This window comes from Passer domesticus, chromosome 5, assembly GCF_036417665.1.
Source record: "Passer domesticus isolate bPasDom1 chromosome 5, bPasDom1.hap1, whole genome shotgun sequence".
NCBI lineage: Eukaryota > Metazoa > Chordata > Aves > Passeriformes > Passeridae > Passer > Passer domesticus.
Genome location: NC_087478.1, coordinates 78,226,846 through 78,250,114, shown reverse-complemented (window position 1 = coordinate 78,250,114; position 23,269 = coordinate 78,226,846). Strand labels below are relative to the sequence as shown.

Sequence of the window (23,269 nt, the reverse complement as noted above, 5' to 3'; positions counted from 1 at the left end):
TTCTGGAGGAGATTTTTGCCTGAAAGAAGTCTATGAAAGCATCCATTGCCATTACAAAAGTTAATTCTTCACCCTTCATGCAGGCACTTAACAGATGCCAGGGGCAGAATGGCACAGCTCTGCCGGCATTATGTGCTGGGAGAGAAAGACCACAGTTAAGCAGGTCTACATATAAAGCTGCAACACTTTAAAGGTGTTACTTTTAGCTGGTCCGCTTAGAGCAAATTCCACAAAGAAAAACTTTAGATGTGCTGTGCAGAAGTTTAAATCGGTTGACTGAATTGGCACAGGTTTGTTTGTAGTACTTGGGTCTTCTTAAACAAAGCAAACTGCAAAGTCATATTTAAGTTCCTGCACCAACTATTATGTTTTCTTTCTAGTGGGGAAAGACTTGCACCTGATTATCTTAAATCAGTCTTAAAATAAACTCAGCTTAAACTGTTAAACTTGTGGGTACACAAACACTTCAGCTAACACCAGGCATGATTTTCAGTGTCAGCTGTGCCAGCAGAAGAATTGCCTATACAAACACCACATAAAATCTGAAATATCAGGCTCCATGTGCTCCATCTGAAATTCTTATCGTGCTCCTTCCCTTCTCTCTTCTACTGCTACAATCATTCCCCAACTCCCCTGTCACCTAACTCAGATCCATTCAAAATGTTGCTGTCAAAATAACCTTCCATATCATTGTCCAGACACCCTTTGGCTTCGTGCAGTCACTACTTGTTTCTTTTCACAGGCTTAAGGTAACATTTTAACTCATGTATCAGCCTCCTGAACTATCTATTCCTTTTTTGTTGTTGTTGTTGTGGTTGTTATTTTGAGGTTTTTCTGGTTTGTTTTTGGTGTGGGTTTTTTTTGTTTGTTTGGTTGTTGGTTGGTTTTTTGGTTTTTGTTTGTTTTTTTTTGTATCCAATTACACTAGAGTATCATTATATAAAATGTAAACACTTGTGTAAAAGTTTAAGATCTACGGTTGGGAAATATGTGACTTGCATTTGAAATGGAAACTGCTTTCCAATTTGCAGACCACTTGAAACAACAGCTCTGAGCAGCATCTCTCTGCCTCCCCCTCCATTAATCTCAATGAACTCTAGAGCCCAGCACTGACACGTAGAGTGCTAACGATTCTATTACACACAGAATAACTAAGACAGCAAAAGCAGCAATGGAAGAATTGGTGCTGGAATATGGGGAGAGGGATGGGGCACTGCAGCAACTGCACCAAACAACAGATGGGACAGGTAGAAGGAATAAAACCAGTACTGGCCCTTGATTTTGTTTGGTTTTTTAAACAACAGTCAGCTCACCCCCTCGGATGAAGCTGATGCTGCCCAGGGGAAGCAGAGCCATCCCAGAGTGGCCTTAGTGTATAACCCAAACTCAGAATGGTCCATAAATGGGTTTCTCCACACAACAGGATCAACACTGTCTTTTCAGTGTATGTGAATTCCACAATCTTTTCCAACCCTGTCTACTCTCTGTACAACACTTCTCCCTGCACTGCCAGTCACTCTACCTTTCCTCAATGTGTTTTTTTCTAAAGCAAGGTGCTTCACATGAGAGGGAAGTTTTAGATTTATTGTTGGCTGTTGCTTCAGTCACTGCCCACTGCCTTCCACTTTAATGTTGCCTACTGTGATCAGGCAAATGGCAGGAGGGATGGACATCCTAATGACTGAACTATTCTACTGAAAAGGCATTTAAACTCAAAACTATGAACACAGCTGACTTACATGAATCCACCAACACTTTCATCAGCTTGCAGCACCTTCTTGCTGCATGGATCTTACTTAGATTTTAAATTCTTCTGATCAGAAAGGTGAGATCACCTGGCCATCTCAACTACCACAGGATGAGGCACCAGTAGACATTGCACATGCTGCTGTAATACCAACCAGAATGCAGCACCAGACCCCAACACTACGGAGAGGTGGAGGCTGTACCTGGGTACCAAACCCTCCTGTCTGCGTAATTAACCCCATACAAGCCACTGACAGAACAGGAAGGTTGTGCCATTTTGGTGGCATGGATCTCAAGGGACACACCCGAAGGGCAGAGCAAGGGGATCCACAGAGAATTTTCAGCAGGACTTGACATGATACCACAGTGGAGGTCAGAGCATATTTGGCCATCCTGCCATCACTAGGAAAAATTCCTTTCAAAGCATTAAAATTCTAACACGCTGTTTAACACATTAATTTTTTTTTCTTTTAAAGCTGTATCCAGTTTGCACAGATAGAAGAAACCCTGTTCTCTGCTCTCCCTCTCTCCACACTCTTCCTCCTCCTGGGGGACCCGGGGGAGCAGCAGCAGCTGCTGGTTTCTAACAGCCACATAACATTCCTGACAGAAGGAGCCTGTTCAAGGACCTGCACGGAGATACCACACCAGAGAAGGAAAAAGGTAGGCAAGAGCAGCAGTGCCCTCCCTGCCTGTGGGTGGGAGGAATGTACCTAAGGCAGAGCCAGAGCCTGAAGTGCTAGGAAGGGGCAAGAGGCAAGGAAAAGCATCTTAAAGCTGTAGTGAAGTTAACAGCAGAGGCAATTTGCCCAAAGGTGCTTTTAAAAACCACAGGAAAAGATTTATGTTTTCCCTGTGTAATGTGGCTTTTCCCCCTTTTCCAAATAAACTAAGTTAACAACAATGTTTTGACTATTTCCAAGCACGTTCTGGAAAGTCAACCACCCCTCGACCTACCCAGGTAGAAGTTGCTAAATGTTGGGAGTCCACAGCTCCTGAGAGCACATGCCAAGGAGCTGGGTGGCCACACCACACTGGCTCCTGTCCAGCATTTTCAAGCTGTGCAGAAATACGGTTGAAAACGTTAAATATTCTCCCAATATTTTCCATACAAACAATCCCCACAGCCTCCAGGAGGACATTTCAGTTGCAGAGGGGAAGGGCACACAGCCAGGAGATACTCTGACACAAGAGTTGTCCCACATTACAGTCCAGTCTTGAAGAGGGAAATAAATCACTACCCATCATCACCTGCACTAACCTGACTGTGGAAAGCATCCTTTCTGTCCATCAAGGCAATGACAACCAAAAAAATAATGATGTGCCCCACACAGCCACACCTCCTGTTAGAGTAGGTAAGGACAAACCCCCCAGTGCAGATTAGTGTGGTGCAGGGAGCTTGGATCAGATGACTCAGTGTGGTCCCCTGCAACCTTACCCATTCTGTGATTCTGTGATTCTACAAACCACCAAGAAATACGCCATGACAACCGAGCCAACACAACCAAAAGACCACTTTTGAAGTGGCACGCAAGTTTTGTACAGCAGATGGCTGACAAGGCAGCCATTTAAAAGGGGAGGAAGGGAAAAAAAAAAAAAAAAAAAGAGCCAACCCACCCCAGAAGGCAGAAGTGCTCTCTGCCATCCTCAGATCCATGTGAAAACACAGCATGAAGCTGAACACGTCCCGAAGCACCCGCTTCTGTCCCACTGAACTTTTGACCTGCTGGCGGTAGCTGAACCCCTCCTGAGCCCATTGCCGGGTGGTGCTGCCGCAGCAGAGATTTAAAAAGAGGAACCCAGGCGCCTGCATCTGCCAGAGCCAGCCTGAGGGCCAGCTGTGCCCACCCCCTCCCCAAACAATGCCCAGAGTCCAGCCTGATGGATGCTCCTCCTTCTCCTAGGACACCCCTTCCCCTGCGGTCTCTGGCTCTACACGGGTCCAGCAAAAAGAAAATGAAAAAACATTTGATTTCCGGGTTTCTGCCATCCAGCTGCTGATGGCAGTCCCACATCTGGAAGCCTGGAAGCTTCACCTTCTTTTGAGCCAGTAAGTATAGGGTAAAGGGTTCGCATTTAAAAAGTGAAAAGGGGAAAAAAAAAAAGAGCTCCATTCTGCCTCTCTAGACGACTAAAGGCCCCAAACTTCTCAAATACCCTCATCAAATCTGCTCAGCACAGGAGGGATAGGTCCAGATGGCCTATCATTACAGAGCCTTCCAGCTCCTATGGAGAAACCACCAGAAGAAAAAAAATATCAGGGGGGAAGGGGGGGGATATGAGGGTAAAAAAAAACCCCAAAAAATACCCAGAGCTTTTTTAAAATGACCAATAGAACACCACAAATTGAAAGATCAGGTTTTGTCTCATTTGAGGACTGCAGGGATGGTAGCAATGAAACCTAAACCTGACCTGCCTGTTGAAATTGGAGGGAGAGTGAGAGCAGGGGATATTTGTTTCAAGCAGAATTAAGGCTCGTTCAAAACTTCTGCCTTTTGTAAGGATGTTGTAAGAGTTTAGCACCAAATTCCCTCCTGGAGATACACAGGTATCAGAAAAACAGCAAGTAAAGTGCCACCAGCCAGAATTTAAGCTCAGAGGAGCTCACACCTCCTAGGAAGAAGAGAAAATCCAAGAAGAGACAGCTGCATCCAGTGTAAAGTCATCCCTTGGAGAGACTGGGCAGAGCTGGACAAACATCAGCTGTGAAGCTCAAGGGGTTTGAGCCTGAGCATCCTCCAGCTGAAACACTCTGAGCCTGAGATCTCCATTTTTCCTTCTGCATTCACAGATTCACTCCAAGCACCCGTTTTACTCTGTGCCCACATGCACTGGGGCAATCACCCAGGGTTACTCGTGAAAAGCAGTAACTTCTGAGGGAAGGGGCATACCCCAATCCATTGGTGTTCAGCCCCAAGCACACCTCTCCACAATTACCAAAGCAAGAAAACGTCATTCATACACGAGCACAGAGTCACTTTTTGATGGATAGCTACGGTTTTATTTCCACCTAAAATTGTTTTAAATCCTGGCATCTCCACAAACCCCTAGAAGAATAGCCACTTCCATTTTATTCAGACACCCCTGAAACTCAGGCATGTATCAGAGGTAGCAGTGAGACCAGCCAGAAAGGGCACTGGTATTATTAGGTCCAAAACCGTGGAAGAAATCTTATTTATGCAGATAAATAAAGCACAAATAAAGCAACAAAAACCAAACACAGCAATACTCTTAGGAAAAAGTGTAACTCCAATCGCTGGCTATTGGTTTCAGACTGTGAATTATTTGAGAGAGCTCTTTGTGCAAAGATCTGCTCCCAGACATCCCCGAAACCAGCGGTGAGAGCGGAACAGCTACACCAGGCAGAGAGGAAAGGAGATGGTGAGCTTCAAGGAGCAGCAACTTTTGAAACTGCTGGTGCTGCTCACACTCTGGCGGAGAAGGAAATTCACTCCACGTGCCCGAAAGGAGCAGAGCTCTGACAGCCGCATCCCGGCTCTACCCGCAATTCCCACCGCCCCTCGGACAATCGCCATGCCTCAAAACCCATTTCTGCCACGGGCTGCGGCCATCCACGTGCACGGAGCTTTTCGGACCGTGTTTTCGGCGTGCTGCTTCTGCTCCGCAACACCCCCAGCACCAACGCGCCCGCACTCCTCCTCCTCCCGGGCATCCCCCCCAAAAAAAGCAAGTTAATTTGTTCCGAGTGATGATGTTAACTCCCCCAGCCTAAGCGTGCTCCGCGAACCAAAGGGGAGCCCACATTTACTTCATTTGTGAAGCAAGCCAGATGCTAATTGCCTCCAAAGGTGAAAGGCTAGTGCCTTGGCCCTTTTATCATTGTAAATTCAGGTTCCTTCAAGACTTTACGCTGTTGGGCCCGGAGAGCCTCCCCCTTTAATGGTTTGGCATCAACAGGAGGGGGAGGGGAGTTCTCTTTCGCAAGAAGTTGCATCATTGAGAGATCTTATCCCCTTTCAAGATTTCGTGCCGCATAAGGGATTCCCCCTCTTCAGAAATCCACATCCTGCTCGAGGAGTTTTTGCTCTTTGGGGCTTCGCGCATCTCATTGAACTTTTAAGCATCTTTGGAATTCGCATTCACGGGGCAATTACTGTCTTTAAAAAACACACGCCACCACGTTATTCACCCGGTTTATTGCCAACGCGCTGGCAAGAATAGCTTTTCACGGCAAGCACAAAAGATTTCCTACCAGGACACACTTTGTTTGCAACGTGTGTAGCCGGCGCGGAAAATATTTACGGGACATTAGCGGCGCGCATGAAAATAAGAATTAAAATCATAGAAAAAAATCATAGGAGAAAAAAAAAAAAAAAACAAACGAAGTAAAATCCGGACAAGAAAGTTGCGAGAGAAAACGGGTCAGAAGGTGGGAGCGCTCGCTCCGCGGGGCACAGGGGCGGCGGTGAAGGCACCGTCGGTGCCCCGGCGGCTCCGCTGAGCCGCACAATGAGCGGCGGAGCGCTCCGGCCGCGCCGGGATGCGGCAGAAAGGCTCGCCAGGACCCGGCCAGGTGCGGACCCCCACCCGCAGCAAAAGGAGCCGAGCCGGGCACAGCTGAGCGGGCTGGGCAAACCCGCCCGGGGGAGCCGGGGGGCTACCGGGCCGGGCCCGCCTCTGGCCGCCACCATTTTGGGCACGGCGGGCTCCGTGCCGCGTCCGTCCCCCCGCCACCTTTGTGTGCGGACACCGGCCCGGCGGAACAATGCGCGCAGCCGGGGCGCCGCCGCCGCCCGGCACCGGCGCGCCCAAAGTTTGCGAGCGCGCCCGGCGGCCGCGGGGAAGTTGCCGGCGAACGCCCCGGCGGGATCCCCGCGGCCGGGGGGCAGCGGGAGCGGCGTGCGGGACCCGCCGGGCTGTGCCGCCGCGCTGCCGGTGCCCAGCGGGACGCGGCGCGGCGTCCGCGGGCTCCTCACCTCGATCTCGAAGTCCGGCAGGCGGAAGGCGGTGCGGAAGAGCGAGCAAAAGTGCGCGATGGCCGGGACTTCCCACCAGGAGCGGAGCTCGTCCAGCGCCGCCGCCTCGGGGCCGCCGGTGCCGGCTACGCTGCCGCCGCCGCCGCCGCCTCCGCCGCAGCCGCCGTCCTCCTCCGGGCACATCTCCCGCGGCCGCCGTCCGCCCGCCCGCTCGGTCGCTGCCTCCCTCACTCCGCGGGCGGCTGCGTGTGCCGCCGCCGCTCGGCGCTGCGGCCCCGCCCGCCCCCCGGCGCCACGCCGCTCAGCGGCCGCCCCCCGGCGGCCCCGCGCTGCCCCCTCGCTGCCGCCCGCGCACGGGGCGGCTGAGGGCCGGCGGGGGCGCTGCTGCTGCCGCCGCCGCCGCTGCCCCCCCTACCGCGGGCGGCCGCCGCTGCGCGGGCCCATGCCCAGCGCCCTCAGCGCCCTCCGCCTCCCGCGCGCCTGCGGCCGCGCCGCCGGGAACAGATGGGCGCGGGGGGGGCCGCGCGGGCGGGGCGGGGCTCCGCGCGCGGAGGGGGCGTGTCCCGGTGAGGCAGCGCCAATGGGAAGGCACGATGGGGAGGGAGGCGGGGCGGAGAGGGCCCGGCGGGGCGGGGGCAAAAGGCGTGAGGGCGGGGCGGCGCGCGGCCGTGCACGAGGAGGGGGCGGGGCCCGCGCTCATCACAACAACAGGCCCCCGGCTCCCGCCCGGCCACGCCCACAGGGGCGGGGTTAGAGCGGGGGGCGGGGCCTGCGGCTCCCTCAGGCGGCTCCGCCGGTCCCGGTGCCGGTCCCGGTCCCGGTTCCTTGGCTGGCACCGGCCGCTGCCGGGGATGGCTCCTGGTGCAGCGAACCCCTGGGTTTCTGCTCCCACTTTGTGTCTGCGAGTGAGGGAGCCCAAGCGGCGCTTCTTCTTCTCCGCGTGCGGCTGCCGTGAGGAGCCGGATACGCTCCTGTGTCCTGGGACACCTCTGTGTGTCACCCTCACTCGCTGTCCCCCCATTCCTCCTGGGACACCTCTGTGTGTCACCCACACTCCTCATCTCCCCCATTCCTCCTGGGACACCTCTGTGCCACCCACAGCCTGGTCTGTGATATGCCCTCTCAGGAGCAGCCTGAGGGGGAAAGCGCATTGCAGATACCCCGCTCTGACTCCGAGGGAAAGGCTGCTGGCATCAGTCAGTGCCATCCTCTTGCTGCTGACACGAAGCAGTCTGATTTCAGAGTCCCTGAGACCTCTTCCTCTCCCTTTTTCCCTTCAAAACGAACATATCAACAGAGAACAAGGTGAAGGTATAAGCTCTGTGCAGTGTCTCAGGCCACTTCCCATCAGCCCGACCAGGGAAAACTGGCTGAGGATGGGAACGAGCTAGTTTAGAGAAAAAACAAATCAAGGAGCAGCAGCGTGGCTCAGCGAGAAGGAACAAGCTCTAATTTCATTGCTCTTTTTCCTATTGCAGGATCAAGGGATACCAGCGAAATTGGAAGGAAGCGAATTCAAAATGGTGCAAGGAAATATTTGTACCATGTGTAATTAACACATGGCATTTGTTACCACGAGGTTTCATTGAGGCCAGGAGATTAGCAGGATTCAGAAAAGGATTAGACATTTATATGGATACCAAGAACATTCATGGTCACATTAGACAGGATATAAATAAATTTTAGAAGGGATATAAACTGTCAGGCTTCAAGGCACAATATAACCACTAACCGATGGCGAGGGATTAGGGAAAAACTTCCCTTGTGGGCGGGTTATTCTATAATTGTCCACTATGGGGTTTCTTGCACCTTTCTTTGAAGTATCAGAGGGTAGCAACTGTTGGAGTGAGAAGCCTGGATTAGGGAGGCTACCAGGCTCATCTGGTGTGTCAACTGCTGTGCTCTTTGGGGGTCTGTGAGGGTCACTTGAGAAATGGCATGGCTAAGAGGATGGCACAGGAGGTGTCATCAGACTCCTGATTTTTATTCAGACACAGACCTTGCTTTCCTTCACTGTAAATTTCACACAGAGAATAGAGTTCCTATGCCTTCCTCACCAAGGTTTTTACCAAAATGTACTCTATTTTTTAAAGTGGTTTGTTAGTTATCTTTCTAAGTTCAGCCTTTGCATCTGTTTTCCCTAAAAGTTTTTGACTTGGTTCATTTATTGTTTGAAGGAGACCAACATGCTATACTGAAACCCTGCCTGTGTTTCAAGGCACAATGACTGCAAGACTTGGTCTTGAGCAAGACAGAATCTGATCTCTTGTGTATTGTGTCTGCCTGCACTGGATTGAGCCAGCTCCAGCTCCCTGCAGTAACTGGGAGAGGAGAGGGCAGGCCAGCTCAGGGCACTTTGTCAACACGCAGGATCACTATAAAATACCAACAGTCCTGTGTGAAAGACCTAGAGGTGACAAATGCTCAGGCACACTTTCCTTTGGGCTAGTCACAGAATTCTACAATATTACCTAATGCTCAGTTCTTCCACGGAGCTAACTTTTGGTGTTTGTAAGGGGAGTTTATGTCGCATTTCTGTCTTGCTCTCTGCTGACATTCCTCCCTGAATTCCTGCAATGTCCAGCTGTGCCTTATCTTACTGCTGCATCTTTGCTTGTTCTTGACACTGGGTCAAACAGCTTTGTAGTATCCCCACTCTCTACCCTGCTAAGAACTTTGTGAACTTTAAATGAAGAACCCTAATCCCTCTTTTTGTCAGAAGAGCCACGGTACCAATTTTGCCTAATGTTTTTCTGAATTAATTTGGCTCCCTCTATCGTCCCCATTATTTCTGTTGGGCTGTGTTTTCTCTTATATTGTTCTTTTTATTCCAGGATGCTAGGGGCTGCCCACAATCACTTAAGGTTGCTTCCTTTTTCTAGATTCTTACACTGCTCTTAAAAGACTTCTTTAAACTTCTTATTCAAGCACAAAAAGCTCTGCTCTCCCACTGCTATTCAACAGTAGGCAGAGACTTGGTGAATACACGATGGCATTTCCTCTTCTTTGATCCCTGTGCTCCTTCTCTTCCAAGCCACCTTTGGCTATGAGTTTCCTGTCCACAACTAACAAAACCAAAGCCTGCTCTGGCCAGTGTCCTTTCCAAGTATGCTATATTCTTCCTCTGATCATTTTTTTCCCCTAGGCTGCTGTTAAGACTTCCCCTACCACTGATTTTTTAGCTCAATATCCAGTCCTGGCTGCTCTCTACCTTCCATACTTACACTCCTCCCCTGTCTTCTGTGCTTTTTCTCATCCTTTCTTCCCAAACTGGCTGAAGGTTCAGTCCTTGTACCATGTGGAGCCACACTGAGGTTGATGGACCCAATCAAAACCTCTTGTTTTCATTGTTCAAGGTCCTCTTTGGATTTGTGAGCTCACTTTCTGGAGGAAAAAAAAAAAAAGCAACCGAACAAACCCAATTCAAAGTGCCAAAAGCAAATTTTAAAAAAGGTTGTAGAGTTGCAGGGACTGCATGTCCCCATTTGTATATGACAAATCATTTAATCTAGGAACAAAAAGAAGGGAGGAGTGTTTTCCACTTTCTCCAGAAACACCTGTCACCTGTGCCTGATCTAAAGCTTGAATGTAATGCTAGGTTGATGACAGGTAGATCACTTTTTTGGTTTACATAGCACAGTGGAAAAGCTCCTGAACAGAGCAGAGGCTGCAGTATTTAGCACTGGCTTTGACCCCTGGATCTGCTTTTCCTACTCAAAAAACAAATCAAGGAAACTGAGGCACAGTGAAAAGAAAGGCACAGATTTTTCTGGGTAGTGGTAGAGCTGGAATCATGGAGGCAGCCAGAGGGATCACAGAAGAGGTGTGGAAGCAGATGAGAAATTTTGCTTCTTTTAACTAAACAAGGAGAGTCAAGAGAAAAAAAAAGCCATATTGCATTTTGATAATTACTTCTTTTGAGCCACTAGTTATGATTTCCTAAGAAGTAGGGAAAGCAGTGGCACACAAGGGGCTGACATAAGAGGCATGAAAGCCAAGAGGAGTGGTTGAAAGAGAGCAAAACAGATTTGAAATAGAGGACAGCATTGCAGTCAAGAGACTGTGTAGGATGAGAGACACAAGGGAAGCAGGGAATGAGAAAAACTGGTAAATACTCTGGGAGGGGGAAGTAAATACTAATACTAATTAGCAGGGAGTAAGGAAAAGTCTGTAGTCACAAACACTTGTGGAGTGGAAGAAGCTGGAATACTCTGAGGGAGAGAAAAAGAGAAAGAGAGGGATAAGCTGAATAAACCAAGAAATGCACAGTGAAGGCAAGGTCTGTTGGTGAATGGGACACTGCAGGGCTGATTAAGAAGTTGAGGTGAGGAAGGTAGAAAATGTGCAGTCTCAACAGCCTAACAATGTGAAGGTTTAAGTTATCAAAAGAAAAGAGGAGGGAGTCAATAAAAAGGAGAGCCAGTTGTTCAGGCAGAGAATAGAAAAGAGATGGGTGGGTGCAGACAACAGCTGTGAAATGGAGGCATGAGAGAGAACAGGGACAGTGCTGGAAAGCGTGGGAGACAGGAATTGGAAACAGAAGTAGAACAAGAGGAAAGTGGCATTCCCACTGTTTTTGGCATTGTGGTGCAGTGAGCCAGCTTGCACAGGTCTGGTGCTGAAGTCGGATGTGTGGTATCAATGCACTTACACTTCAGCTGCCACCAACAGGGCTGCAGGTTTAGCTGGGACACAAACACTTCTCTCCAGCTTTGAGTCACCAGGTTTTCTATGATTCCTGCAGCCTGCATCCTCAGCAGTGTGGGTTTGAGGTTCACCTGCTGGAGAACCTGTTGCTTGGCTGGAATGCACTCTCCAGCTCCTCAGGCACAGACATGTCATGGACACTGCAGTTGTGAAAGATCTATTTTTTGTCTCCTGGATGTACACATTCCATTTGTCCAATGTGAAAGCAGCCACTCTGAGAACCTGACCCAGCATCTGAGAATCTGATAGATTACCTTTGCAGCATCCCAGATGTTTACTCCACAACACTATTTTGAGCTGAACAGACCACTGGAAAGGAGAAGTAATTTCACATTACTGAAGTGTAGCCACACTTTCCATGAAGCAAAGCAGCAGTTGCACACATCACCATTGGTTTAGGCAGAAAACTAGCAACATTGGGCCTCTTTGGCTTGCATGGACTCTCTTCCCTGAAAAGCATCTCTCTACTGGGAATTTGGCTAGCACTGATGTGGCAAAACACCCTCCATCAAGGCTCCTCTCCTGTGTGCTTTACTGAACTACATATCAAACCAACAGATCTAAGCCTTAGGTCTCAACAGATTTTCTGTTCCTAACCCATTGGGGCTGAAAACCACAGGTTGTAACTTGATGTTTTGTCCCCTAGAGAGCAATCAACAGGCGAATGATAATTTGTGGCAATGGATTTGAAGCCAGGGAACGTGGATCTTTCCCCAAAGAGCAGCAGCAGAGAGGGGCCCACTGCTGTGTGGGGGTTTGTTTGTGGCCATCCATGCTCACAGCTGCTGCTGGGTACATCTGGCACAGAGATGAGGCAGACACGGGCTGGCTTGAAGAGAAAGAAGATGGGGAGCCAGTGATCTGCCCTGGAAACCTCACTGGGAAGCAGAGTGGAGACACAAAAACCCCTATGCTTCTGTGCCTCCCCAGGTCTGCTGTCTCTGCTCCTGCTGTCCACAGCATTCCACAGGCAGGCAGCAGCATTTGGGCACAAACAAGGAGATGTTTAATTGTTTCCAGAGCAGCAGTTAGTGGTGCTGATATGTGTGCTGCGTGCTCCAGGACTGGCTCCTGCCGCCTGCAGCAGTGAGAGGCTCTTTGGGACTCACCAGCACAGCCTGAGCTCATCCAGCTCAGGAGTAAAGCCCTCACAGGCAGAGGGAACAGCCCCAGACAAATGCAGAGGGTGCTGCACAGCAGGGCAGTGCTCCATGCATGGCAGCGTCCTCATCAGTCACTCCAGCAGAGATGGTCTGTGTTCCTAGAGGGGAATTCAAATACCATTTTGCTTACAACACAACAACTCGGGTCTCTGCTCAACACCTTCTTAGATGGGGATTAGTGGTGTGTGAGCAGAGTTGGCTGAAAGTCTCTTTGTGGTAACCAGCATTTTGCAGTCTGGACCTGAAGTGGTGATGTGAGGGAAAGCTGTACTTGTGTGAAGCTGCTGATCTCACACACTGTGAGAAGTGCTGAGCACCAACTGCACTCAGGAAAGTGTTTCCTGCTCTGTGCTGGTGCCAGTGCTGTGCTCCCCACCGAGGTTTCTGGGCCAGATGCTGTGCTGGTGTGAACCACTAAGCCCATACAGATTAGAAATGGTCTGGCTGTGTGCACACCAATGCCTGCAGCTGTGGTGGGGTTGGAAAGGCAAAGCCTGGGCTGGTTTCAGCCAACACAGCCTTTCCAAAGCTTCATTTGACACCCACCTGCCAGTTGCTTTTCCTGCTATGCTGCTTCTGTGGGGAGTGCTAACTTGTTGTGACTTCACCAGCCTCCCTTTCCAACATTACCAATACCTCCACACTTGGCTGCTGCATTTGGCTAGAGAGATATTCTAAGCCCATTCCTTCCACAGCAGTCAGCAGAAATTGAAAGTGATTGATCTCTAAATCTTGCTAAGGATGGGCTACCAGGCTGTGCTGATGCATGGGCCTAGAAATAAGGCAGAGCCTCACAGAGGGCTGAGCAGCCATCCAAACATTAGCAGGACTGAGTCATGGCTCCAGCTCTTTCACTGAATCGCTCTGTGATGTGAGTAAATCAATTCAGGTATATTTTCCTCATCTATAAAATGGGAATGGTCATGTTTAGATACCTCAGGGAAGTTGCAAGACTTAATTAGTTAATGCTAGTGCCTTGCCAGTTCTCATTACCATCACATGGTATCTGTGTTCATTGCTCTGAAATTGTAAAATTCTACTTACATGCTAAACTTTATTATTCTACATGAGGTGCAGTGACTTAATCCAGTTTCTCTGTAAATACCAAGGACCAGGAGTTGACAGTCCCAGTATTGGCTTTAGTGTGAGGTCTGCCTTACTTGTAGAAAAATCTCCCTGACATATAACAAAAATTATATTAACAAGTTGCTCTTGAAACAGTTAAGCTGCACTATTACTGGTTTACTTAATTCAGTATGTGTAAATAAATTCACCAGGGATAAACCTAATTTAAACTGGTTTAGACACAATATTGGTTCCAGTGTCAGGGAAACAGAACAAGGTCCATGAAAGATTTTCAAAACCTGTCAAGTCACTTGGAGGAAAGTGACTGTAGGCAGCTTGAAATGGGGGATGGCTGGCAGATTCATGGACTGAAGGGATTTTAGGTGCCCAGCCTCAAAAAAAAAAGAGCTAGTGACTAATCCAGTGAGTCATCTCCAGACCTTTCCCAGAGCAGTCCTGCTTGTAACTGGGGAGTTTTGAGTTTTGACACTCAGCTTTTTCTGTCATGGGTTAGGAGAGCCTGGATGCCCACAGGAGCACAGTCTTGAACCTAGGGGCTGCTAGAAAAGACCTGAGATGCTGAAAGTGGGACAGGGCTGCCTGCACCCCTTGTCACCCCAGGCTCTCCAGCAGCTGTGTCAGCCAAGGGCTGACAGCAGCCTGGCAGAGGCAGGCTGCTCCTCACACTGCATTTCCACAGGGGCTGGGCAATGACTTTACACTTTGCAGGTACCACTTTCATCCTCCAAGGCACCAGAATCACAGCCCTCTACCTCAGCCCGGTACTCAGCTCAGAAATTCAGCTCAGTGCCCCCCCAGGGCTGGATGCAGCCACACAATGGCAGTGGCTGCTCAGCTCTCTCTGTCAGCAGCCCAGTTTAAACCAGTGCAGAAGTGGAAAGAAGAGACCTGCTTGCACTGTCAGTGACACTGTCATCCATTGATGACACTGTCCTTCATCTGGCTCACTGTCAGCAGCTCTCACCAAACACCTGAGGCTCAGCTCTAGGGGTTCCCATGCAAGCAGGATATCAATACAAGCTGTGGTGCTCCTTACAGTTAGGCAGGAAGGATGCTGTAGGCTCCTGAACAGAGATCTGATAAACAGATCACAGTCTTGGCCAGAAGAACCTCTAGGTTCCTGTTCCCAGCTCCCCAGACAGCTCTGCCAGTGCACTTCTGCTTTTCCCTGAGTTCAAGATGAGGATCCTGCTGCAAACCACCTGCCTGTGGTGGAACGGCTGCGCCTGTGGAAGCACTGACTTGTTTTAAACCTGTGACCCGATGAAAATACAAGTAAATAGGAGAAATTGGCAAGAGAAGAGCCAGCTGATTTATTCCTTCTTCTGCACTTAATAGCTTTCGAGGTTTGGGTTTCCCACACCCAGCCATCCTGGTTCACCTTCATATCTAAGCCTCCTTTTCCTGCTGGGAAGAGAAGGATGTGTGCCAGCAGCTCTGTCTGTGTGCCCCAGCCCCCAAGATACCGTCTGCCCTGCTAGACCGTGGCACCAGAAAAACCCCAGCCACTCCAAGTTAATCACCCAGATCAACAATCGGATTTGCAAAGTCCTCAGCACCCAGCCACCCTGCAGTTATCTGCCCTGCCTGCTCCCAGGGGCCACTCCCAGCAGTGCAGGAAAATGGGGTGACTTTGCTGGCAGCTGGGTCACCCTACTTTGTGCTCTTGTGAGAGCAGAACCTGCCCCCAAGCCCCAAAATGTGGCAGGAAGGGTTTGATTTATACATCCAGACAGAGCCCCACAGGGAACAGCCATATGGAAATAAAACCTATTATGCTTTACAATTAGAGAGGGGGAAAAGCTTAGGGTTAAAATATGAAGTGGCCAAGCTATTAACCTTCTCATTTAGAATGAATGGTCACTAAATTACAGGGCACATCTCCCTCCTCCTCAAAAGAATGGCCTTATGAGGAGTAGCTGAGGGTATTCAGCCTGGAGAAAAGGAGAATCAGTGGGGACCTTATCACCCTCCACCACTATCAGAAAGGAAGTTATAGCAAGGTGAGTTTTGGTCTTTTTTTTCCAGATAAAAAATGATGTAACAAGAGGAAATGGCCTCAAGAAGTTTAGATTGGATATTAGGAAAAATTTCTCCACCAAAAGGGTTGTCAAACACTGGAACAGGCTGCCCAGGGAAGTGGCTGTGTCACCAGCACTGGAGATATTTAAGACACGTAGATGTGGCACTAAGGACATGGCTTGGCAGTGCTTGGGTTTGATGATCATAAAGGTCTCTTCCATCCTAAATGATACTGGTCCATTACATGGACAATAAAACATAATTCATCCTGTCCTGAAAATATGATCAAATCCTGGCAGTGAGCCACAGCTGAGCCTGAGGGGGCTAAGAAACTTAAATCAGAGAACCAGCAAATCAGGCAAACAGCAAATCCCTCCACCACCTCTTGTCACCACAAACACCCAGCTAGCGTTTGTGTTCCTAGCAGTGACACAAAATGTGCACCCTTACCTAGACTCCATGGGGGGAAAGCTCAGTTTCCACAGGGAAAATGTGCATTTGGGGAGGGAAGGGGATGGAGTTTCCAGAGATCCCATCTTCTAAGAGGCAATGTTGTACACAGATTTCAGCCAGTCCTGGTGGTTAAAAGTCTCTTTGGCAGTGTTTGGGCACAGTGAGAGATGTGGTAGAGAAATGCTCTCTCACCCACCTTGGGTGGGAGATTTATGGTGCAGGATTTATCAGGCCTCTTTCTAATTCAGAATCTCTGAACAACTCCACCCTCATCTTTCCAAAGCAAGTACTTTGTTCAACTGATTTTTTCTTTCCCATGAGAGAGGGCTACCATTTGTCTGAAGCAGCATCATAGAAATCCAGTTGAAAGCAAAACCAAGCAAAAATTCATTTAGCAAAACATTCAGATACCATTACAACAGGGATATTAATTATAAACCAACCAGACAACCAAAATTCCCCTGCAGTCTTTCCAACCCCAACTTTGAAGACCATTCTGGGGAAGATTAACAAACAGAAAGAAAAGCAATGATGACTTGAAATAAAAGAGAAACCAGCCAAACTAATTCCTTTGATCCAGCTGAGAAAAAAAATACAGGAGGAAAAGGGCTAATAAAAATAGTATCCTTTGGGGTTTTTTTTTAGTGCTATAAGTATCAGTGATCATTCTGCCTGAAAATCCCAGTTCTCACAGGGCTGTCCTTCATGCCAGCCTCCACCACTGGCCTTCTCAGCTCCAAATTTCCTCCCACCTGAGGGTGGGGGACACAGAGGAGGGCAGAACTCTGCAGTCCCAAGATCTGGTCAGAGTCAAGAAGTATTTTAGGTACTTCCCATCCTTTTCCTGCTGTTGGCTGCTGCAGCTGCTGTACCCTGTGCTGTTTCTTTCTAATGAAGAGGGAAGGACAGAGGCAGATTTTCTTTTGAGGACTTACCAGTGCTCAGTGTTCTTCACCCACTCCTGTCTCCAGGCAGAGTAGATACTCCCATCCTTCTCTTGTCCTTCCCTAGAGAGGTGCCTTTCATGGCTTAGCACCAATTTCCTGAAAACAATAATGAACTTAACAAGGAACCAAACACTTATTTCTATTCCAAAACTTATTCCACCTGCTCATTTTGGGTGAATCCAGCCTGTAAGTGCCTTTACTTAAAGCCTACAAACTGCCTGAGGCTGATTGATTTGTCCCACATGTATGTGTTTTACCCATCACCTTGGGCTCTACACTGATGCACAATCACAGCTGAATGAAACAGCTGATCTGAGAAAAACGTCGATCTAGAAGGACAGAAATAGTTGTATTATAGGACAGGGAATAGTTCTGGTGTTCACTTATGCTTTATGCCGTAACTTTAGCAAAAAAAAAAAAAAAACACCAAAACCACATATAATTTTTTAAATTAAGCTGGCAGATGGATTTGCTTAGCTGTTTCTGAAGTTATGGCTATGAAACAGCAGATGAGTGTCAAGCCAAACTCTGTCACCGCAGTCATACCCACCGTGCCAGAGCCTCCCTCTCTCCCCACAGGGATCTGCCCTCAGAGCCACTACCAGCAAGGCACTCACAGCACAAGAACAGCTAAAATTGCAGTGCTGTGACAAATATTTGCCCCTCCCAACGTGCCTCTCCGAATCTGAGCTGATAGCACCTGCCGGGAGATGGGGCTCTGCAGAGGAGCAGTGTCAGCAAATCCACCCTCCCTGCAGGACATCCCTGCCAGCAGCACCACTGCCACCACCCAAAGGCACCCGGGCTGCCAGGAGGGGCTGGCACAGGGCACAAATCCACCTCTCACCTCCTTATTCTGGAGCCGTGTGGGGGTTTAGGCTCCTTTTCCCAGTCACAGAGTGACCCAGGTGGGGCTAATGAGTGCTTGCCTTGCTTAGCTAATTAGCGGCACTGAGAGCAGCAGGCTGCAGTTCTGGGCTGGGGCACTTGCAGAGGAAATATAGAGGCTGTGGGGTTTATTTCTAGCTTTGTTTTTTCGGTTTTGGGTTTTTTTTCCTTGTGGTCAAGTTAAAAACCTCTGGCAGGATAGCACAGCACAGATGGGAAAGAGCAGAGGGAGGAGGCTCCACAGCACTCCTTTAATCTGCATTATTCTGTGGTATGAGAAGGAGGCAGGAGGAAAAGATAAGAAAAGCTGGACCATTCCCATTCAAAAACAGATTTTCAATGTGTGATCTAAATCCTTCAAAGGCCAGCCTAAGCCTCCCCACTTCCACAGCTCACCGACCTCAGCAGAGTGCAGCACAGCCTGCCCTGTGCCCTGGGGCGTTCTGTGGGACACTGATGGACCCCAAAGCCCTCTGCAGGGGCTTCACCTCCCTCCCCACCCGCCGTGCATCTTCCTCTCAGTGGTGCTGCCCGAGGATGCTGAAGGAGAGCCTCCCCCAGCAGAAATGTTGGGAGAAACTGAGCAATTATGGCTGCTGGGCTGGGCACTCCCTCCCTTTTGCACACCCCAGAGCTTTTTGCCATTTGGGTGCAATTCCACGGACAGACAGACAGGCAGGCAGACAGACTGACAACAGAGAGCCAGGCAACAGCTGGGCAGGGATTGGGAATGGGGGACAGCACTGCTGGGGGGTTCTGCAGCATGGACCGTGCCCAGGGGGGCTGAAATCGCCTGCCAGGAAAGGTTTGGGGTGCAGGAGCCCCTGTCAGGGGGTGATGCTTGCCAGGGAAGGTTTGGGGTGCAGGGGCCCCTGTCAGGGAGGTAATGGCCAGAGCTGCTAAGGCTGCTCCTGGCTGTCCCACGTGTGGCAGTGGGCTGGCCAGAACGTGACAGCTCGAAGGGATCTGGGTTTTATTACAACCTCACCTCTATCATAACACACCCAAAGAAGGCCTTCAGCTGCTGAGGAGCCTGCCCTGTGCTCACAGGCTTGACCTCAAAAAGTTGTGGTCTGAGCTCTCTTTTCCTTGCCTGCCCAGCCACTCACCTACAAATTTCAGCTGCTGCTGAAAGGTGTTTCTTTTTCACCTCACTCTTGCAAGCTGCATTTCCCTTGCCTCTTCCTAGCTGTTATTTAGTTCCCTTCATGTTGTTTTCCCCTGGCTTTTTCTTTGTTTCCTTCACAGGAAGCAGCACATCATTATGGCTGGTCTTTCTCTAGGGCTCTCCTAGCCGAGGTCATTACTTAGCTGGGGAGATCCAAGGAGGTGGCTGTTTGTGTGGCTGTGAGACCTGTGAAAAAGCAGCTAATCAATTCAGAAAATCATCTGGGTGGTAACCCCACTGTCAGCTTATTTTCTTCCCTTCCACTTAGACATCAAACTGGCTGAAGAGGACTCTGGGGAATGAGGCAGGCACTGAGAACTCCTCCTCTGCAGACACATCTGTGTCTTTCATCAGCAGGGCTCAGGGAATACCACTAACTGGAGAGGGGAAAAAATTCTCTTTGGAGCTGAGAGGCTCGTGGTCTCCATCCTCCCGCTCTGAAGAGACCCTGCCCAATGGGGAAGCAATCATTTGGAAAGTGGCTAATGCACTAACGCTGTTTGGCAGAAGCTGTCACGTAGCAGGCAGGACTGGGGAGGACAGGGACAAAACAAACAGCAGAGAGGACATTAAGCTATGCCAGTGAGCAGACCCTGGCAGCCCAAACAGCCTGCAGGGGCTAAGTGGAGCAGCAATTGCAACAGGACATGCAAATGGCCTTCTGGTGAATGAACTTACTAATTGTTACACTTTGCTTTCGCTCAGTCTTCCTCTGGTTTGTGTCTCTGGGGACTGCATCAGAACAGGGAAGACTCAGAGCCATAAAGCCTTTACCTAGGCCAGTTTTCGTCATCAGAAATAGAGATGCCTCATGCTCTGGGACTCTGTGGTGCTGTTCAGCAAAGATAAGTAATATCAGAAAGGCATTCTCAACCAGGCCAGCTCCCCCTCTGAAGGGGGACTGTGCATGTGTCATGGAGCCACAGAAAGGTTTGTGTTGGGAGGGGCCTTTAAAGGTTATTTAGCTCCAGCTGCCCTGCAGTGAGAAGGGAGACCCTCAGCTACATCATATTAGAGCCCAATCCAGCCTGCCCCTGAATGTTTCCAGGGATGGGGAATCCACAACTTCCATGTGCAATCTGTTCCAGTGTTTCACCACCCTCACCATAAAAAATTTATTCCTTATTATCTAGTCTAAATCTAGTCTCTCTTAGTTTAAAACCAGCACTGCTTGTCCTACCACAACATACTCCATGAAAAAAAAAGTGTCCTATCTTTATCTTTCTTATAAAAAGCTATTTCAGTACAAACAGGCCACAATAACTTCCCCCTAGAGCCTTCTCCAGACTGAATAATCCCAATTCAGCAATTCCTTAGAGATGAGGAGTTCTGTCCTGCTGATCACCTTGCACAGCCCTCATCCCACCAAATCTCCCTGCCATCCATAGCCCCACTCTGGGAACTGGCCAAAACTTCCAGCCCAGGGCATTGCCACCCCCAGCCCCCAAAACCTTTTTCCATCCCATCAGGGGTCAAGGGAGGGTTTTGGGGCCAGACTGGGACAGGGGGAACCTTATATTCCATCCCAGGGGACCCCAATCAGAGGGCTAGAGCCAGCATCCCCAGAGTCCTTACTCTATCATGTATCAACAAGGATTTTGATAAGAAGAAAGGGATTTTATACTCCTTTGGACTGAAATGACGGGAATCATGTAGGTTGCTGTTGTGTTTTAGTTACATGCAAGATGTCATTAAGCAAATGTCTTTTCCATAAAGCAAGGAACACTCACACATAGCCAGGCTTTCCCTGTTTTCCATGCACTGTACAGTGGTTCTTATTGATTTAGCAAGAATACTGAACCCTCTGCAAAGATTTGCTCAAAGTTCAGCATGGGAGAGCAGCCTGGATTTGAGGTTTCCTTCCTTCTACAAGGTTAAGTCACATCCTTAGGTGTCCTTTTAGAAAGCTAACAAACCATGTTAGAAGAAAGAGAAAAATCTTTAATGGAGAAGCCTTGCACTCAAGAGAACACACAACACTGACCCAGGCCACAGTTCAGTTATTTGGCTCATTTCCTGCAGAGACAACTGCACATCTTCTTTCCTGTTAGAAACAAACTCTGATGCTCTTCACAGCCAGACAACTTTGACAAAGGATCTCAGAGATAAATGAAAGGATTTAATGTTTGTGAAGAGTGAATTAGTGCAAACAAATTCCCTGAAGCTACTTTTTTAAAAAAACCCAGCTCAAATAGAGGGAGAAAGCAAAAAACTCCTCAACTACCTTTAATGACAACGCCATCCTACAGAGCAAGTTCTGTATAAAATCAAGATGTGCATTTGCTTCCTTTGGTGTCTCCAGCACTTAAAATAAAATAAAGCTTTTATCCTATTATATTTTAAACCATGACTGACAGCAGAAAAACAGTTCTTGCCTTATTTCCTCTATTTTACCAACATGAAATGTTCTACCCATGGATTTGGCCAGTAGTCTGGAAAATGTCAAGGTTAGGAAAGGCTGAGCTTCATTTGCTTTTCACGGATCTGAGTAATGAATTGTTCATTTTAAAGTATTGTTCTAGCTTGAAAAGAGAGTCTGCAGTGCTGGCATCATAGGGTTCCACATCTGTCTCTTAGTTCCTCTGGACTACATTGGCTCAATTTATTAAACAGGGAGGGATTTTTATGTTCTGCAACCCTGCAAACTAAACAGGAGCCCTGAGGCTTTAGTGGGGTTTTCCTCCTCACATGCACTTATCAACATGGCAAATTCTGCTCGCTAACCCTTCAGATCAATCTCCTACATTGGTGTTGCTATTGCAAAAAAAACAAACTGACAAACCCAAAGTGCAGGAAAGGTAAGAGCATCAAGAACTTATTTTTGACACTAGACAGGGTACTTACTTGTAATTTGCATTCTTATAATGCAAATAGGAAGCAGAACCCCACAGTAAAAACAAAAGCAGAGTCCCCAGACAGAGTTGGGTAAAAGTCATTGTGGTTGCAGCTTGATAAAACTCCATGAAAGAATGAGCAGCTCAAAAAGATTCACTGGGAACTCATCACTGTGTTTCATTGTGTGAAAGCCAGAGATATTCAATTACATTAGAAATCATATGAGGGCAATTGGAGGCAGTCCCTTTTCACACTGTGCACATTTACCTATGGAATGTGCTTCTGCCATGTGTGATGGAGCCCAGGGGTCTCAGCTGGATTCAGAAAAGAGTTCAGCAGGTCTCAAACATCTTTATAGGCAATATTAAAAGCTATAATTAAAGTAACAAAGGCTGCTAGTGATGTAAGCCCTGCTTGCCAAAGCTGAATTCAACCTTTCCCAGAGGAGTTTGGGAAGTGTTTCAGCAGCAGGGATGTTCTCCTGCATGCCCCTGCCCATGATGCTGATCCCTGGCAAAAACAAAGATCTAGAGGAGAGCAAGAGTTAGTCTTATCTAACACAAATCAGTTTTTCTATTTTATTTAAACTGCTGAGCATCAAATATGCTCACTGTAATCCTGACCAGTCCCAGGGGCAATGCAAGGTTGGAGGGGTGGTGTCCACTGAGTCCTGACCCCCATAAGGGCTCGTGTTGGGCACTTATGAAAAGGTGCAAAGAAATCCTTTACCTTATACAAATGTCTTGGGGCAGCCAGCTCCACAGCTTAACTACTTAGGTGGGAAGCAGAAAGGCAAAATTTCTTCTTATTTTCTCCCAGAGGTTGGTTTCACTGACTCTGCTGCAACAGTGGCACTTCCAAAGAGAAAGCTCCTGAATGTTTTTCTCTCTAAAAGTGCTTCACCCACTTGAACACCCCTGCAGTGAGCCAGCTGCAGTTGCTGAAGGGCTGCTGGCCCAGTGACACAATTCCCCTGGGCTGGAACGGAGACTGAGGGTTTGTCAGCACCCAAAAAGGGCCCAGCCTGGTGTCTGCTTGATTGTGTGAGAATTGTGGAGTCACCCCAGCACATCCACACTCTCAGTGGTTCCACACAAGTGGTGTTCTGTAGCAAGTGCTGCCAAGTACAGCAGAGGAGGGAAGAGGGAGAAGAGCAGCCCCAGCCACAGCAGGAGCTCAGGGCAAGCACGAGGGCTGCAGCCTGAGCGAGCCAAACAACACGTGTGAGCCCACCTCAGCCAGGTGTATTTAGCTCCTTCCAAGGTTTCCACTCCTCTCCTGGCCTCTGCACACAGCTTGAGTGGCCCTGTGGCTGCT

The 23,269-nt window shown here is 48.9% G+C and overlaps 1 protein-coding gene across 2 annotated transcripts in view; it reads right to left on the bottom strand.

The window, feature by feature from the left end:
• LOC135301080 (chromatin remodeling regulator CECR2) overlaps nucleotides 1–6,954 on the bottom strand; it is a 92,845-nt gene extending 85,891 nt beyond the window's left edge. Inside the window, exon 1 of one of the 2 annotated variants that reach the window (XM_064421296.1) lies at nucleotides 6,684–6,954. In XM_064421296.1, coding sequence (XP_064277366.1) covers nucleotides 6,684–6,866 — 183 coding nt within the window. In that variant the 5' untranslated portion in view covers nucleotides 6,867–6,954. The remainder of the gene's footprint in view (nucleotides 1–6,683) is intronic. The other variant, XM_064421297.1, reaches the window with a different exon arrangement.
• Nucleotides 6,955–23,269: the final 16,315 nt, after the last annotated feature.